Genomic DNA, 19,678 nt, shown 5'->3' with positions numbered 1-19,678 from the left:
AGATGGAACACTGGGTTTCCAGCTACTTTTCTATGGGAATTGGGCTTTGTTTTTTAAAGGCAATGGAGAAGGGAAAGGAAGTGCCCACCCAATACTACATATGCTCAAGTGAACACCTTTCAGTCTAGTCTAGTTCAAGTGAGAACAGCAACTTGCTGAAACAGCTCTTACCCTGCATTAGGTAATTGTGCAGGCAGCTGAGTATTCCTGTTAACCTAAAATGTAGCCTATGCCCCATAATGAAGCCAGGTTCAGTTAGAAGCCACACCACAGTCAAAGTGTGTGACATTGAAACTTGATTTAAAGGCAATACACAAGTTATAACTCAATTTAACCATGCAGTAAAGAAAAGCCCCATAAGTGGTTTGTCTCCACAAGAGATAGGAATATTAATTTGTGGTACAGTTGAGGGTATTTGTGATTAAGGCTTCCTAAATATTTGAAAGACTGGAAATTTATTTGTATGTGAAGTTCTGCCACATTGTTCCTGAAGACTGGAGTAACTCTGGAGGTCACAACAAGCAACCTGCTAAACTAGCTGCCACAGTCTCCCTCCAGTACCATTCTGCCTCTTCAATCTATGGAGCCCAGAGCCTGGTTCTGTATGCCTGAGAGACTTCTGATTTTTGTTGACATTACACCATTTCTGGGTCCAGTTCTGTTTAATATCTTCATCAACAATTTAGGTAATGGCATAGGGAACACACTTACAGTTTGCAGTTGCAAGTGCTCTGAAAAATAGGATCATACAAAATGATCAGGATAAACTGGAAAAATAGTCTGAGATAAACAGGATGAAATTCAATGAGGAGAAATGCAATACTCCACTTGGAAAAGAGCAGTCAGTTGCACACATACACAATAGGAAATGACTGCCTAAGAAGGAGTACCGTAGGAAGGGATCTAGAGGTCATAGTGGCTAACAAGCTAAATATGAATCAACAGTGTAACATTCTTGTAAAAAAAGCAAAGCATTATTAGCAGGGGTGTTGTAAGCAGGACATGAGAAGTAATTCTTCTGCTGCATTCGGCAATGATTAAAGGTCTAGATAATATGACCTATGAAGGAAGACTGAAATAATTGTGTTTAATTAAAAAAAAAGGAAGACTGGGAGGGGATATGATAACAGGTTTCAGGAACCCAACAAGGTTGTTACAAGGAACAGGGGAAAAAAAAAAACTGTTCATCATAGCTGATGATAGGCCAAAAAGCACTGGGTTTAAATAAAGCCAGGGAGTTTTAGTTTGCACATTAGGAAAAACTTCCTGTCAGGATGCATAATCATGGGAATAAACTGTCTAGGGATATTTTGGAATTTCCATCACTGGAAATTTTTAAGAACAGGTTAGACAAACACGCCAGGGATGATCTCAATGGTGCCTGGATGTACCTGCCATGAGCGCAGCAGACTGGACTTGATGACTTCTCTAGATTACTTTCAGTTCTATGATTCTATGACTCTACAAAGGAGAGAGTGGTCTTTACTCAGATATGTTATCTTGGTAAGCTTAGACTACCCCTTTAAATGCTTAAATGCTAGTGTATGAGTGAGAGAAAGAATACTATTAGAAATTCAACCCACAACTGATTGATCATACCTCCTATCCTGTGTTGGCACTTGTTTGTAAATTTGTGTTAATGTATGCTTCACACACATTTTGCAGTGTTTTTTTTACAATAAATCTTGCTTAAAATGTCTTTCCCCATCCCTCCAATCACTCTTAGAGCCCCATTCTGATGCAAGAAGAGGTATGGGGTGGATGGAGAGCAGAATGCCATATACCCACCCAGCAGGGCACACAGATGCTGATAGTGGAAGCCAGATGAGAAGGTTGGTGATTTTTGCATGCACAGTAGGGATTGGAAGGCTTGACAGTAGCTACAACTTGCTATGTGGATGTCAGAAGAGGAAGGCAAAAGGGGAGGATGTTGTCCTGCCCTGAAGACAACATACAAGTAGCACTAACGGAAGGAAGATAATATCTTTATCCTGAAAGGAAGCTACAAGGGGCATTTCTTAAATCCATCTTCCATCAGGCAACAGACTGGTATTACATACACAAAGGCCCTTTTTGTCATATCCTTTCAAACACAACTACAATGATGAATCTAATCCTTGCCTGATTAAATAAGTTCTCTTTTTCAGCTTCCTCCCTATCTCACTCTTTCAGTCTGTTCCTCTGTTCCCTTCTTAGAGTCTTGGTTTTGAGTAGTGACTGTGGCCCTACTTGAGGGGAGCAGTCTTCTGTGTTTTAATCGCTCTTTTTTCACTAGTTCTGTAACACCTAGCAACCAAGTCATGTTTCTCCAAGTATATTTTCTTTGTTAATAAAAATAATTTTTAAGACCATGACCTCATTCCTGTGTCCTATAAGGCAGGGTGTTCTGTGTGCACGGGCTTACAACTGCAATGCCAGCTATGAAGAAAAATACAGGGTTTTTTTTTTCTTAAGCTCTCTCCTGAGGAAGGGTTAAAGAGTTTGAGGGGAGAGAAAAAAAAACAAAACAAATACAGCTTCCTGGATTCTCAAAGGTTTTTTTCCCCCAGTTTGGATGGTAACAGCAATTCCAGACCAAGGCCAGGGAATCTGTGAAGCGGGGGAGTTTTTAAAACAGAAGCCTGTCATGGCAGGGTATTTTAAAATCCCTTGCAGGCACACATCATCTGTACCTGATATCCCAGAGTGGGGAAAAGCCTTGACAACACCACCCCTATATTAGCACATGCAGTAAAGACGTGACCACTATTTGTTCAGTTAAAACAGTAAAGCTTAACCTCTGAAATTTCAAGACTCCTTCTAAGTTGCCATGTGTATATAATGCCATCGCTCAGGAAACTGCATCTTCAAACTGAACCTATATCCCTTATCTTTAAATATATTTGCCATATACTTGAAAGGTTGAAGAAGTTGTTTGAAAAAAGAAGTTTCATAGCCTTCTGTTGTGTATTACTTTCATTCATTGTAGTAATCAAAAAACCTTATTTTATATTTCCCCTCACATTCTTAACATAGCATCCAGGGAAATATTCAATACAAGGAAGCTTCTGTTTCAAAAGTCATACTCTCAACAGCTCCATGGCACACTCCAAAGCAAAATGAATACATAGTCCATTGGGAGCTTTTGGCTGCCAGAGAAATGCAACTCATATTTAACAGAGACCATACAAACAGATTCAGATCTCTCAGAGAGCTTGTTGCCATGTAGTATGCAAGGTGTGACTGACAACATCTTTCAGAAACAAAATAAAATGAAATTAATATTATGTGGCATTTGTTGCTATGTGGGAGAACATCACCTCTAACCTAATCCTATTTTTATGATCATTACACACTAAAAATTTAAAATATTAAATATTTTATATTTAAAATGAAGTCTGACTATCCATCCCTAAAGTTTCAAATTGGGTACTCAGAAAACGTGGAATATCTAATTAGTGACCAGTTGTAAACAGTTTGGAGTAAGTCACTTGCCCAGGCTCTACAGGAATTCTGTGGCAGATAAAAGGACAGTGTTCCATTCCTCACAACATTCAACTACCTTCATAATGAAACTGTGCCTTTTCCATTCCTGCCGTCCTCGCTCTCGTTCAGCACACATCTTCCCTTGTATGCACCAAATAAAGTAGTGTGTGTTACTCTACTACCTAGGTTTATTTCCAGAGCATGGTCCATCCTGCATGCTAAATGAGGAATAAATAGTAGGGGATCACACAATAAAAGACTGAATGATAATCAAGAAACACAAGTGGGCCAAATAAAGTTTGCATAGGAAGCCTTGCCTTCAGCTTCTTTTTCTTTTAGACCCTTAAGGTAAGTATATCTACAACCACTTCTTGGATAGATTCAACATTAGTTTTGCACTAAGATGCCTCAAACCATTATGATATATTAGTTTGCAGTACTGGGTAAATAACAATATGGAAATGGCATTGACTTTCTTTTTTTCTGTAAATGGAATGTCTGAAGAGTTGTGATTTTCAATGTGTCGTGGAGCATGTGAGAAAGTTAGTTGCCAATCCCGTGAATCACTAGATTACATTACTAATTATTTTTACGTACATTAACTGCAGACCATAATTTGGAACAGACATATGTATTTCAATTTAGACATTCTTTAGAATTATCCATTTTACAATTAAAGGAGAGCAGTCCAAATAATTCATTGTGAAATATGTTCATTGCAAATCTTGACATTTTTCATTTAAGTATTATTAATATTTTTTATTCTACTACCCACTGAAACTAAAGTCAGTAATGATCTCCCTTAATCAATGAATTTAGGAGGTTGTTATAACAATGCATTTTACTGCTCCTCTTCAGTCTCTCCAGACTTACATCTTATCTTAATGTAACTGACTTGAGAATCCTGCCTGACTGCCTCCCCTTACTTATGAAGTTCCAGGTTCTTCCTGCCTCTTTTTCGCTCTGCTTGTGATGATACAGCATCTTCCCATTTGTAACATTATTACCCAAAAATGTTTTCTCCATACACATTACCCCTTATAAATGAAAGGCCCTTTCTAGGTGTATCTGCAAGCCCTTAACTCTCTCCACATTAAAACCCATCCTGAAGATTTATCTCTGTCAAATGTTGATAGGAAACATGCATGTGGTGTACTTTGAATATAATTCCCATGCTTTTTCCTTCCTTCCATCCACTCACCTATATATATATATATACACATACATGTATACCTGTACATCCAGCTCCTCTCCCTGGGCCACTTCCCCCAGGCAATTCCCCCTGGTACCTCCTTCCGCTAGTGGTAGCCATGGCAGCAATTCCCCTCCTTTGTTTGGCTCCTCTGGCTGACCAGTTCCCCACAGTCTCTGGTTGAGCTTCAGGTCCCTGGACTGGGGTAGTCCAGGCCCCCCCAAGGTTGCTGAGGCTCCTCTTCTCATTTGTGGTCTCTGGGGTTCCTCTAAGTCTCCTTCCCTCTTCTAACTCACCATCCAAACTCTCCTTAGCCATCCACCCCACAGCCTGTGTGGGAGGCGGGGGGTGGGGGGAAAGGCTTATAAAGGTAGCCCTGAGTGGGATCAGCTGGCCCTAATTGATTTAGGGCAGCATACTCCTCAGCTGCTCCCATGTTGATTGTCAGATCCATCTCTGTCCTGTTTTTACTCCAGTCTTTTCCTCTCCTGGCCCCACCTCACCACAATATATATGTCCCTGCCACTATATATAAATATACACAGAGAATAATGTCAGTAATCATTAACATGTATATCTATATAACTGCTGAATATCTGTTGCTATTTTTCCCCTACCCACTGTCTGGAGTGTGAGAACTTTGTATCAAATATCATACCTTCTTCTTGTTTGTAGGTGATGAGGTGCACTGTGGATTATTATTATAAGTCAGACACTTGATTTAACCAAGAAGAAATTACTCTTGCAAATAACTGCCGGAAAGTGTATGAAATGTAGTAAAGTCTCTTAACTAGATTGCAGGACAGAAAACTGTTCTGGTGGCCTAGGGAAGCCATTTAAACCTTTCTGTACTTCACTTTAATTACCTACCTCACAGGAGTGTTAAAACGTCTAATGTAATCACTTTGAGGATGAAAAGGTATTATTTCTGTACTAAATGTTATCATTATTATCATCATCAGAGCAGTCACAGCCTTTGCATGAGTAGCGTTAAAGGATATTGCTTTGTAGAGCTATATTCTGGACTCTGTTTTTCTCTTCCAGCTCAATATGTTTACTGGTCTGTGATTATGGGAAGTAGCTCAGAAGAAATGGGATAAACCAGATGTTATTAAAATAGAAGGAAAAAAACCACTGAGAAAGAGGTGGCAAAAAAGATAAGAAAGAGCAGTTGAGGAAATGAGATAGAGCAACTTATCAAGGTGCAGTGCTGAAATTTGACCTTTTTATCTCTATGTACAGTCCAAGTGCCGGTGATACTTTTTAAAATCACTAATAGTTCTACTTAAACAGCTTCATTAATAAATGAATGAAGATGCAGAACTTTACCATTTAGGTAGTGATTGGTAGTATTAACTGCTCTTTTGTTAATCCATAGGCGGCATGTCCTTCAGCAAGCTCCAGGCTGCATGGGGAGGGAGGAGTGGGGCTAAGCTCCCACCTCCTGTGCTGATCAAAATGGCTTACATGCCACTCTTGGGTGCCTGTGCCAGGGGTTGCTTACCCCTGAGCTGGAGACTAAGATAGTGAAAAGTATTAAATAGCTGGAAGTTTAAAACTTCACTTTGATGTTGCCAATTCTGTTCACAATGTTCACAACTCATTTGCGGTGTGTTGCATATAAACAACAATACAATATGCTGCCAAAATAAAATGTGCCATCATAGGGGAGGATTAAAAACATTGTCCTGTAGAAACCAGTTTCAGGCAATCGAATACCATGACTGGAAACAATATTTTTAATATAATTGTTTTCCTTCAGATTTCAAGACTCCACAAAAGAATTTTGATTCCATCCTGTTCTGGCCACAAATAACGTTCAAGTGGTTTGATTTATGATGCTTCAAAGTTTGAATGCATTTTATATTAGGAGGTTTCTTCAAGTCAGACAATACTGATTCCTTCTTTAATGTAATACTTAATTGTCAGGATTTCATGTAGCCTCTGTCTACACGTTCTTTAAATAATTTGTTCTTGATTTCTTTTCTTTGCTCCTTTATCTTTAGTCATAAATGATCTCTGTGTCTTTGACTTATACATGCTTATTTATCTCCTTTTTGCCTCTCTCCAAACCTATCTTTGACGTTTTTAATATCTTCGTCATTGGAATTCACTTTGCCTGTTTGGTGTCAGAATGACTGAATCTGTAAACCTTCAGGTCACAGTTAATCTCCTATCTCAGTAGTAGAGACTCAGGAGATGAGGAGAATTATTATTTGTTTTTTGCTAGAGCAGGAAGGAGACAGCAGCGGTAGGAGAAAGTGGAACAGGACCCTCAACTATTGAGGTCTTCTCCTGTGCTGTGAACTGTGATCGAAAAGTGCCTCCTATTACCTCTAATTTCCCCCTTCCTCTTTTGGAAGTCCATGTCTGTAGTTGGTCCCTCTCTCACAAGAGGAAGGGGGAGAGAACAAGGGCTCAGAGCAGCAGCAAGACCCCTACTTATGGCATGAAGGAAGCCCTGTAGAAAGGTAGGCCTGTATTGGTGCAATTAGTTGGGAGTAGCCTGAACTAATTGTAGCAGAGTTTGGTGATTAGTCATATTGGAGCAGAGTTTGGTGGCTCAGTTAATTGCACTGGGGTTGGCCTGAATTGTTTTGGTGTGCAGGAGCTTCATTGATTGCAGAGGAAACCACTGGATGATCTGAATTAATTTTCCTAGAGGTAACCGTGAGAAATACCTCCTTTCCCTCTGGTCCTTTCCCAACCAGAGTGAGGCAGACTCTTCAGATGCCCAACTCCATATCCTAATCAACCTGGGCAGACACCTTTTCCTCTAACTTTCATCTCATCTGTAAAGTCATGCTGCTCTTTCTCGTGATTTCATTGTGACTCACTCCATATTAGGTATTTTTCTCAAAGCTCATTTTCCTCGAGTCAGATAATTTAGGAGAATTCCAGTTTTGCCTTCGTTTTTTAAAAAGGAAGTTGCTAAGTAAACTAATATTCTAAACTTCATGCATACATATACTTCACATGTGTATACATATGCAAATTTACAATATAAGAGCATAGATCACAGGCATAATTGAGCTCTTCACAGTAATTGCAAGTGTTTCGTAGGACTGTAATTATTTAAATTAGTTAAGTTTAAATAGTATTTATTGGTTGTGTCATTTGTGACTGCCTCTTCCAACAATTAATAGTGAACCAGAGCTGCACATTGCTGATCATCTTTAGAATGAATATGCAGATTCACATCCAACTACTGCATAATCTCATGGTATAAACTCATGATGAGCATGTGTACACTGCAGTAAAAGACCCATGGAATTACCATAGATGGCCTTCTTAATTCAGTCAGGTTAGTGGGACTCCAGCTGCAAGGCTACAGAATTGAAATTTGGATTTTGGGGCTCAGAGACCCCTGAGGGGTGGGGATGTAGGCAGTCTCACAGTTGGGGTTCAAACTGGATCCTGAAGTTTACACTGCTAGTTTGAGCCCTGAAACAAGACTGGTGAATTCAAGCCAGCTGACCCAGGCTCTGGGACATATTGTTGTGGGGTTTTGATCTCAGTAGAGAAATAAACAGTGAAGAGATGGAATGAGGGGAAAAAAATGGGATTGCCTTTTTTTATAAATTGATGGTAATCTCAATTGGTTGTTCATATCGTGGCTAGAGCAAAAATGAAATAAGAGGCTAATACATATTCTATTGATTTTCATTTATACTTTTTGGATCAGTTTTTAAAAGCAAAATGTTGAAAAAGTCAATATATTTCTTTATTTAAAACACCCCTCTTTGGAGCACAAGTAAAGTAAATTTTCATAATTGACAGAGAAGTTACGTTATTTCTTTGAACAACTTTATTATAGAATTCCCATAGTCTAGTCTTTCTACAAACAAATAAAATTTCAACTGTAGTTATGTGCTGCAGAGCTGAAAAGTGTAGCTATACAGTAATCAGTGCTTTCTTTATTTGTGTTGGTACATGGTGGCACTGAGTACTGGCACATCAACAGACCCAGCTGTGGGACTGGGTGGGAGGCAGGCCGGGGAGCTGGCTGAGTACTGGCTCCTTTTTTAACAAAAAAAAAAAGGCACTAATAGTAATGGTAATTACTTTAAATTTTGTGAAATATCAGAAGCACCTTCATGTTATCAGCAGAGTATCAGCTCCTATATTAAAGTGCATAAGAAGAACTATGCCTGAAGGCTGCAGTGCTTTCATATGATATGTCATGTCAGGGTTAACACAAATCAGATGTTTATTTACATAATTCAATTATGTGCATTGCTCAATGGATGGAATTTGAATACTAGACAAATTCTGACTGGAAATAAGGATCAAATGTTAACAGCAAAGACAACCATTTGGGGGGAAAAAACCCTCACCAAGGATTGTGGTGGATTCTCTCTGTGACAATTTTTAAATCAAGACTGTATATTTTTCTAAAAGATATGTCATAGTTCAAACAGGAATTAATTCAGGAAAATTTGATAACCTGTAAGATGAGACTAGATGGATACAATGCTCCTTAGGGGTTTTATAACATATGGATCATAAATATGCTATTATTTTACTCCCCCATCTAAAATCATGACTCTTTAAAGGTCTTCTTATTGAGGACTTTACTATCTGTAAGCAGCGGCAACAACAAAAAAAACCAAATGAGATCAGAAATCTTGCTTTCACGCAGTTAGGACCACACAACAAAATGGAGGGACTCTAATAGAAGTGATTTATGTTATTGTGTTGAAATAGGGACTGATGAGGCCAAGGTTTGCAGGTCATGAATTTGGTTCCCAATCATCCAGGACTTGGGGGGCAGTAGCTGTGGCATTGCCTGGTGTGGGAGCTCAGGCAATTTGGCACTGACATTTGGAATCCTACATGTGTATGTGAGACCACAGTGGGGAGTCAGCCTTAATTTTTGTTGTGTTTTTATTCCATATATGGGAAGATGGGCCAGGCAGATGGTAGTGTGGTCTTTTCAGCACAATTTGTTTACTGAGGATTCACATCTGGGGCTCAGTGATGACTCAGCAGAGTGCTGGCACAGAACAAGGGACATATTACAGGACAATCTGATACCACTTCTATACACTGTGGGGACACATCTGTAGGCACCACATATAGTGCACCTTGGAGAAAATGGTGTAAGAATGTGTAAAAGAAGTATCCTTAGTGCTCAACGTTAAGGTAGATCCTGGAACTTTTCCCAGGAGTAAGAACTGTGTAGTTAACTCACTTTATTGCAGGGCGTGGCAAGGATCTGTGAGACATCCCCTCCTAGGGGAGAAAAGAGTAGGAGGTACAGAAATAGGGACATTCTTGGGAGTTGCAAGGGAGGATGGTAATTTTTCATACTGACATAGGATATGGGCCAGGAGACAAGGAGAATGACATTCAGCTCTCAGGACTGAGTGAAAACACAGTTATGGATGATATTAAAGGAAGCAGGTATCAATGTCTGGGAGCCTGGCTAAGTATGAGGAGGAGGCAGACAAGCTAATGGCTGGTGTGTCCTTATGGCATATGGTCAGTGGAGGTACTTTGAAGGAAGGGGAAAAGATGATGACATGAATGGTTTGGTGAAAAATGTAAAGAAGATACATGTCAAGGGAAATAGGTAGAAGTTCAGGGCTTATGACAATCCCCTGCCTTTCCTTACAGCCCACCTTCATCCTCATTTGTGCAGGAGGCTGATGGAAGTGCCCTGATTATGAAGTTTTATGCAGTACACTCTGTCATCTTCTGGGTACTCCCACACATCTAATAATAATGTTGTGGCCTATTTAAGCCATACCTAGTGTCTCTGGTGTGCGTTCTGGTAGAGCCAGACAACAAGGAAAATAATGTAAATGCCAATCATAGTAACTTCTTGTTGAACAAAGATGGAGGGAGAGTTGGAACAGAGAATTCTAAGCAATGATTGCTATCACAGGGTTGTAATTCAAGCACAAAGTCTTACAAGTACCTACACAGCATAATAACAATGTATAAAGTTATTGTCTGTATACACAAAAGATTTTTTTTCATAGCAGCTGATGAGTCACCATGCAATAACATGAAAAAAAGTTCATCAGTTTGAGAGACAAACATGATTGTGGAACAGAAGAAGTAAGGCTTTTAAAAAATCTTTAGAAATATATTCATTGAACAGTAGTAAAGCCTGGCAAACACAATAGATAACAGTTTGATAGACTAGCCACCGTAAGCCTTTATTTTCTACAGCTTTCAGCTCTGTAAAGGTTACACCACAGAATACAGGTCACAGCACATGCGCATACCTTTATATGTAAAATGAAATTTGTTTGTTTTTTTAGATCTCTAAGGCTGCTACAAAATAATGGGTGGTATGTGTCGTTACTATATGGGTCTAGCAGTCTTCTCAATGCTATTGGTGATGTAGTGATTAAGGAAGATAGCCACGTAGACAGCAAACGCCCTCCTGCACTTCTGATTCAATCTGGTGACCTCCCAGACTTGCTTCCACAAAACATTATCTGGAAGGTATTTATAGCTTGCATGTGTAAAGCAGATTAATTGAATATAGCCAAAGATATTACAAAACTTTAACGTTGCTGTGCCTGTTTCTTATGGCGGGTAGAATTTACTGAAGGACATAGGTGAGGGCTTGCATGGGAAGTTGGAGAGGGTTGATGTTGCAAGCATGGGAAAACGGAGTGAAGCGGATGTGTATTTGATTGTGTGCATGCTCACAACTGCCAAACTTTGGCTCCTGAAATGCACATTCAATTCCCCCTACATACTAAAACTGACCAAGAACTGCCCTCAACAAAGGGAAAGAGGCCTCTCCACTTGGAATGAGATTACTTCACTTCTGCTTGCACACACTTTTATGAGGCTGCCCAAACCATTCATCTAAACACTTAGGCTACAGTTACACTAGCAAGTTTTGCCAGCAAAACTGGGGTTTTGTCTTCAAATCTCATGGAGTGTGCAAACACAAAATGCATTCTTTGACCGTGTCTGGACAAATCACAGCACTTTTGACAGCAGCGTTCTGTCTCTAAGCTTTGAGGCATAACACTGCTGTCAACAGATTCTGTCAACAGAGAAGTTGTATGGCCACGCTGGGGCAGGAGGCCTTCTCTCGACAGAGAGCGCATCCACAACAATGGACAGCCCTGTCTGCCATGCTTCAGGGTGCCTGGTTTGTTGAAAAAGCAACCGGGCAGCCTGGCTATTTTGTCGACAGAACTGAGAGCTCTTCCGATTGGCTTTTGTGTGTGACCGCACTCTGTCAACAGAAGTTTTGTCAGGCAAACTCTTCCTAAAATGACTGCAGTTGACAGAGCTCCTTCTTGCAACCTTAGCCTCATATTTCACTTTTCTCCATATCATCTATGCACTGACAATTCAGTCTCCCAGCTGCTTTTTTCCCTTAGCAAGCTGAGAAGTTTTCTTTACTGTTTAGATGACGATCAAGGACATATAACTGAGGTAGGATACCAGCAGAGGGGAGAAGACAGCAGTTGCAAGGGGCAGGGCAAAAGCTGAACCACTCCTCCCTATCTTCCTGTGACTGGGTTTGCAGGGAAGCAGTATGCAGTTTTTTTTAAAGCTCACCTCAGTACTTATTCTGTTAGCGCCTGTGTGGCCCAGGGACTTGTCAACCATCAGTTTCTATTCTCTACTTCTGTTGCTTTTAACAAGAGGCATTTTTCTTCCAGAGGACATGAAAAAAGTCATTTCCAGAGACACTGTCATTTTCTCCCCAGGAATTTTGCTTCTCTTCTGCTCTTTGGTAAGACTTTATTCCCCGGTAAATCATTGAACTGTGCAGAACAGGCATACAAAAAGTGAGGGGCACACCCCCTTGGGGGGCATGAAATTTCAAAAGCGGGGCACAGAGTGATCATCCTGCCTCCCCCCATGGCCTCCAATGGCTCTCCCAGCCACCTCTGCCCTCCACCCCTCCTACCTGTCCACCCCCACCCCCTCCTCATGGCACAGCTGCAGGCAAGCAGAGACAGCTGTGTGCGAGCAGCTGAAGTAGCTGCCCCATGTTCACCACAAGCTCATGGCTGCAGCCATGCCACACTTCCCAGGGAAGCCAGGCACCAGAAGGCTGCTGCTGAGCAGCTCGCAACCCACACTGGATGCAGTAAGGGAGGAGAGAGAGCTCTGGGTAGCAAGATGCGCTACTCCACTCCTGCCTTGCACCACCCAGGATGCTGCACCTCCACCCTCCCCCACCCCCCCATCCTTGAACTTTGCAGCCAGTTTTGCCTCAACTTCTCTGGATGCTCTGCAAGGAGATACTGGGGGGTGCAGGTGCAAGTGCTGGGCATGGGTGGGGGTGGAGCGTGGAATGGATGTGTAGAAGCTAAGGCAGCAGGCAGCTGTGCCAGAGGGCGAGCCCAAGTTGTACTTGGGGGAGTGTGTGAAGGACCCCAATCAAGCCCCTTCCCTATGAAAGGCAGGAGCAGGTGTTTGCCCTATGCTTCTGCTAGATAGGGTGCTGCATCTCCTGGGCAAGTTGCCTACAGCGTGAGCCCTGCTTAACATAATGCTCACAGTTTCCCAGCACAGGAGTGCACAAAGGGGGAGGCATGAAATTTCAGAAGGGGAGGCAGCTCAATCAGCCTCCTCCCTCACAGTCTCCGCTGTCTTCTCCAACTTCTGCTGCCTCCTCCTACCCCCACAGCTATCATGGGAGTGCAGCAAGTCACTTCCTCTGCCCACGGGCCACTGGTGGGGGGAAGGGCTGCTAATTTCAGGGACAAAAAGAGGGACCCAACACAAAAAAGTTTGCTCAACCCTGTTGTAGAAGGCCACGACTGACAGAGAAATAATGTGTGTGGGGACAGAGAAACTCTTTGGACTAATGTTGATGTTCAATTTGGAGTAGGGGTCTAACACCTTTTATGGGATTCAAGTACGGCAAAAGCAAGAAAATGATGGAGAGAGAGGACAAGTTGCCTTCTTATTTACATGCTACAGATTGAACCTCTCTAGTCTGGCACCCTTGGGACCTGACTGGTGCCAAACCACAGAATTTGCTGAACAACGGGGGGGGGTCAATACTGTCTAGCAACATTACCAAAACTTCCACTGCTTAGTAGGCTCTTATGAGATATTTATGGATAAATTAGTACTAAACAACAGCACAGAACACTGAGAACCAAGGCTGGTAGCTATAAATAAAGTTACAGGATTATGGGAAAGTTGGCCACACACATGACAAGTGGACCATGGATGTTGCTGGATCAGAGAATGCTAGGCTAGACATTTTTTCCAGGGATAAGGGGCTGCTGACAAAGGTGATTTTCACCGATAGAACCACATCTGCATGGCTAGTTTTCTGCCAGCAGCAGCCTCTGCCAGTAGTGCGATCTCACAGGACTATGCAAATTAGCCATGTAAATATGCAAAACAGCATCAGTTTGTATTTTCGGGAGCCCTCATTTGCATCATGATCCTGGCAGCAGCATGGCAGCAGGGCTTTGTGGAGACATGTCCCTACTGAGCTGCTCAGTATTGGACCCTAAAATAAGCTTGGCCTCATTGTGGAATTGTTTTGGAGGACTTTTGAATAAGAACAAAGAATCCTCACACACAAACAAACAAACAAAAGAAAAAAAGTTCATTACCACATTATATACAAGCCTACATATACCTGTATGGCTTCTACGGTTCACTCTACCTTCCAGTTGCTCAGAATGTTCTAGTAATTTCTGAGATAATGGTCATAACAGATCTGTCACAGTGTTTGTTAGCTATTTCAGCAGTAATAGCTGTGGATTCTTCTGCACTGATTCACCTCAAAATCTCAGACATTTTTCATAAACTTGTATTGTTCAGACCATTAGTTCACAATGTGAGAATTCAGAATAGGAGAGGGAAATATGAACCATAAAGATGTTTCCCTGGGTAAACAGTGTGTTGTGTTTTATTGTTTTCCCCCACTTTAAATTCTCTAATAAGGTCACTGATGCCCCGTATATATTCACTTTTGAGGCCCAACCTTATAAACTCTTACTAATAGGTGTAGAATACATTATAACAAGTAGGCCCATTGTTTATAATGGTACTAGGTTTAATGCAGTAAAAATCTGAGTTACACGGGGGTCACATTCCTGCAAACCCCTGTATAACTCAAATTTTTTGCGCAAGTTGGGGTGGGGAGCCAGGAACGAGGCTGCTGCTTGGTTCCCAGCTCCCTGCTGCTTGCAGGACCTGGGAAACTGGCCAGCCCACTAGCGCTGATCAGTTTCCTGGCTGCTTCTCCCTGCCTTCCCCCAGCTGCATGGCTATCAGCCTGACAGCGGCACCACTGGGGGAAGGGAGGGAGAAGGGGCTTTTACCCTGCTTAGCTGCCCACAGCTGCAAGCAGCTAGGCAGGCTGACAGACACAGAGGAGCTTGAAGTTGTACTTAATCATGTTAAAGCGAGTTATGTGCAACTTGAAGCCACATATTTCAGGGGTTTACTGTATGTGACAGTAACAGTTTGGAAGATTCAGCCCAAGGACCCATATTATCTGCCCTGTACCCATATACACAGAACTCCTGTTCATATCTAGCTGAGTTTGGGGGTGTTTCAAGAGTAACATTTCATCTCAAGCAAGATATGTGACTTTAACTATCATTAACAAAATCTGTTTCAAAGGATTCATTAAGGCAGGCTACTAGGGTACACAAATAATAGTTTTCCAGAGGTGTAATGTTTATCACATACAGTTCCTTATGATACAAGCAGTGCATTTAACTATGATTATCTATCTATCTATGGGTTATGTGAAGTTATGTTGAGATGTAATGATAGTATCTCAGGTACTACTGTGCACTAATTGTGACAACTGCATACATGAAAATAAATGTTTATCCGAAACTGAATTGATAGCAGCTGAAGTAAGTATCAACCTTAAGAGAGGGAATCGGTTTATTTTTTTGCTGGGTTTGTTTTTAAAAGGGAAATAAATATAGAAGAGAATAAATGCTGATAACCTCTAGGAAGATAGGGTGTGAGACAGAGAGGCTATGTGGGCATGGAGGAACAGAATGTGCAAAGTGAACATTTCAAAAAACCATATGCTATGAGCCAAAACCAAACCAAACAAACAATCCTACATCCTCCGAGCTGGTAGCAAACAGTTCATTCTCTTCAGGCCACCCAAACACATTTATCATGTTATCGATTTCCTAATTGCCCAGTGTTTATAAATTTCTTGTTTCTCTCGCACACAGGTAACTAAATCATCTTTTCACAGTTGCATATAAGATGCAGGGCAATCGGTGCTCACTCACTCACTCTCTGTAAGGGAAAATAACCAAATGCTACAATACACTCACAAAATAAACTGTGTTTCTCTTCTGCAAGCAGTTTATTTGCCTCATTTTAGTTTATCTATAAAATTAAATCTCTGTTGTCAAGTAATTTGAAAAGATAAGTGGGTGCCCAGATGGTCTCTATTATTTTGTGAGCTGGAAACAATAAATTTGTATGACCCATCAGAGATTCAGATAGAAGTAGAGCATTCATCTCTAAAATAAAAAATAGAACTACGTCTGATTTTGTGATAATCTTGTTTGATACCACATGGTGCTGAGCACCTTTAGGTTGTATTTAGCATCCTAAACTGCCAAGGCAGGATGGGGTCAGTGAGAGCAAGAGAATGTTTCAGATTTTGGCAAGTTTGCTTTTATTGCATTTTAACACCGTTTTAATGACTTTATCAAAATGTTCCAGTGAATTGGTTACTGGCAAAACATTCTGCAAAAATCAGTCTGTATAAAGGTAATAACAGAGAAAATTTATTAAAAAAATAAACTCTGAATTTGGAAACCTAAACAATCACACTAGAAACCTTGTTCTCAGAAGTTCCCAATCAGGGAACTATAATACAGCTTACATGTCCCGTAAAAACTAATATAAATCTACAAACTAAAATTATATAGCAAATAAATTTGAATATTGAATACTTTCAAGAGAAACCTAAGGTATTCATGAAACATTCATCATTAGGAGACAGGCAAAAATCACCAAAACATTATATGCTGTGGATGATTGCATAAAGCTTTGATACTGAGCAATAATTCTCCCATGTTTAACTTTATTCAAACATAATAAATTAAAATTAAGTACCTGATGACACATGCGTAAAGACCACTGTCTTGCACCACTGTTGGCCGAAACCAAATAGAATCCTCTTCTTTACTCATTCTAGTTCCATCAAAAGCTATAGGTTCCTCAAAATCTCCAGGTCCAGAGCTTTTGTACCACATCAAACTAAGGCCAGCACTTTGTGCTAGAGAGTAATTTGCTCTGATATAGCCATAAAATAATGCACATTTTATACGAACAGGCTCTCCCACTAGAACTTGATACTTCTTGTAATCCACAGACCAGTCAGTGCATCCATCAGCTAAAAGAAAAGAAAAAGAGAAATATTGTACATATAAAAAGAGGCTTCAGTGAATTAAACACAGTGGCAGGCTAATATCAAAGCAGCAGTTTAAAGTTACAAAGCAAATGTTACTATGTAAAAGCACTATCTTATGCCATTTCCATTGAACATCTAGCAGGACTATTAATTTTTAAGTACCAGGTGAGACATGCTGTGTTTGTTTTTTTTTATATTAACACCGTTTTCCTTCTGTGTAGTAAAGAGTTATCAGAGAAATTTATGATAAATCTTGGCAATTCCTATGATACATATGCAATTATGAATTTTCTCCACTGTATAGATTTAAATTATTTTTAAATATTGGAATCAAATTGGTGTAACAGGTATTCTAATCAGTGAATTGCAGTAATCAAACTCTTCAAGGTAACAATATAAATGAAAGAAGGGAATTATTTTCAGATGGTGTTAACCAGTGGCCTGAATTGAAGAAAGGAAATGATTAAGTTAGTTCTTAGAGAAAAAAAAAGTTAATAACAGTAACAGTTATTATACAGCAGGACAGAGAATAGATTGAAACTCTCTATTCTTGTACCCTCGGGACGTGATCAATGTAGAACAAGAGAACTTGCCGGACCGTGGGAGGTCAATGTTGTCTGGCAGCATTATCAACACTCCCACTGCTTAGTATGCTCTTACAAGACTTTTGGAGTAAATTACAGTTAAATAACAGCACAGAAGACTGATGGCTTGGATTGGAAGCTGGAAACAAACTTTATGGGACAAAGGGAAACTTGGACATACCATGTTAAGTGGCCATCTGGCTAACTAAAATCATGCCAGAGTGATACAAATGTTGCTGCTTGACAGAGTGCCTGATTAGAGAGGTTCAGCCTGGATTAGGAAAAAACTTTTCAAGATATCCTCATCTGATAAATGAAATAACAAGTTAGATAAGCTGTTACTAGGAATACCTGATCTTTCAATGATACAAAATGATGTGATAATACGACATAAGTATTTGGTATTTTACTCTTCCTGCAACCTATATTTCAATACTACAGTTTTCATAAAATGCTGAGCACAGACAAATCTCTCACTCAAGGTTAATGCTACCCAAATCATAACTACAATATAGATGAACAAAGTAACTGTTCAGGACATCATCTATCACTTAGCCATAATCGATAAAGAGTTTCTTTGGATTTCTTTTTAGTCTCATGGATAATGTTGACTTTAAGATAATCTTTAAAAATAGCATTTCAATAAAAAAATCCAAAATTTAAGGCAAGCAGTAACTTTCAAATAATTCTTACTCAAAAACCCAACTGTTACAAAAAGGGATTGACTTTTAATTTATGAGAAAACCTTTTTAAAAATAATTCCATTATTCAGACTCCACAAATTAGTAATATACATACTTTATAGGTTTATAAGATTTCATATTACATATAGTCAAAGGTTATAATGACAATAACATATAAAAAGTTAGCTACTGTAGCATGACTGTTGCCCAATATTGTCAAAAGAGCACAGGACAGTAATATATTAGAATTAAGATATATGAAGAATGGTCATTCATATAGTAAAATACTGTACATTGTTCATTGATTATTTAGGTTGCTGATTTAATTTTAGGGGAGGCCAGAGGGAGTTACATTTTCAAACAACCTAAAGTGACCTTCCTGTTCCCCCCACAAAATATCACCCCTGCCAGAGGTTTAAATCAGGCAAGATTCAGATTGCAGAAGAAATAATTTTCTGATACATAAGTACTTTTAAGAAAATCCTTATCTTGTAAATCTGCAGGGATAGGAATGGAAATGGGATGCTTTATATAATTTAGCGGGGACATATGCCTAGCTTTCCACTGGGGTTGAGCATTCACATCTACTGATTTTAGAGTTACTTTCCATTTCTGATAGTTCCCATATGTACAATTCTGAGCCCCATAATCTGACCCCCATTAAACTGTTGGCTTGCAAACCCAGAAATAATCATTAAATTAAAATGCCTCTTTAAGGAATGTTAACTCCATCATATAAATTACTAGGAAACAACTTTGTGCTAGTTTGTTATCAGATTGTAATTTTGACTTTTACTATTTACTTTAGTTTATATGGCTTTGGTTTATAATGCCACTTCATTAGCCTTGGTTTCTGCCTCATGACCTTTACTTTTAGTGATGTCCATGCCCTTGAACATGGTGAATCCATGGAAACATACTGTGGAAGAAAAGCTACTCCTCTATGATAGTTTTGTTTGTGCTGAATGGAAGAGCGGCCGTGCAGAACACTTAACCTTGACTTACTTCAGTTTAGAATTCCCCAAGGAAAAAAATACCAGGACAATTCCTTTACTTATGTCACTTGCAATCTAGTTTAATAAGCTTTTGCATTGAAAGGAAAGCATTATATGCACATGTACAAAAAGAGTTAACTTTTCTATGATATCACATGAATTAATGCTTTTAAAATTCAAATAACATAGTATTAAAGGAATGTTAACATAAATTGGCTATAAAAATATTCTCAGTGAAGCTCAGTGAAATTATTGCTGTATATGTAAAATGGATGATATTTCTATGACAACAAACACAAAACCTGAACAGATTTGATGCAGACAGTTTTTTCTATATTTAGTTCCATCACTGTTTGCCATAAAGCACAAATATTATTTAAGTACTTATTACTTGCACTGTA

General features: G+C 39.7%; 1 protein-coding gene across 1 annotated transcript in view; it reads right to left on the bottom strand.

Annotated features, from left to right (window-relative positions):
* IL1RAPL1 (interleukin 1 receptor accessory protein like 1) overlaps window positions 1–19,181 on the bottom strand; it is a 588,383-nt gene extending 569,202 nt beyond the window's left edge. Inside the window, exons 1-2 of the mRNA XM_074988202.1 lie at window positions 19,154–19,181; window positions 16,718–16,997 (exon numbers count right to left, since the gene is read on the bottom strand). Of these exons, the coding sequence (XP_074844303.1) occupies window positions 16,718–16,997; window positions 19,154–19,181 (308 nt within the window). The remainder of the gene's footprint in view (window positions 1–16,717; window positions 16,998–19,153) is intronic.
* Between the last annotated feature and the right edge of the window lie 497 nt (window positions 19,182–19,678).

The sequence above is a fragment of the Carettochelys insculpta genome, chromosome 1, assembly GCF_033958435.1.
Source record: "Carettochelys insculpta isolate YL-2023 chromosome 1, ASM3395843v1, whole genome shotgun sequence".
NCBI lineage: Eukaryota > Metazoa > Chordata > Testudines > Carettochelyidae > Carettochelys > Carettochelys insculpta.
This window is presented reverse-complemented; position numbering and strand designations above follow the sequence as displayed.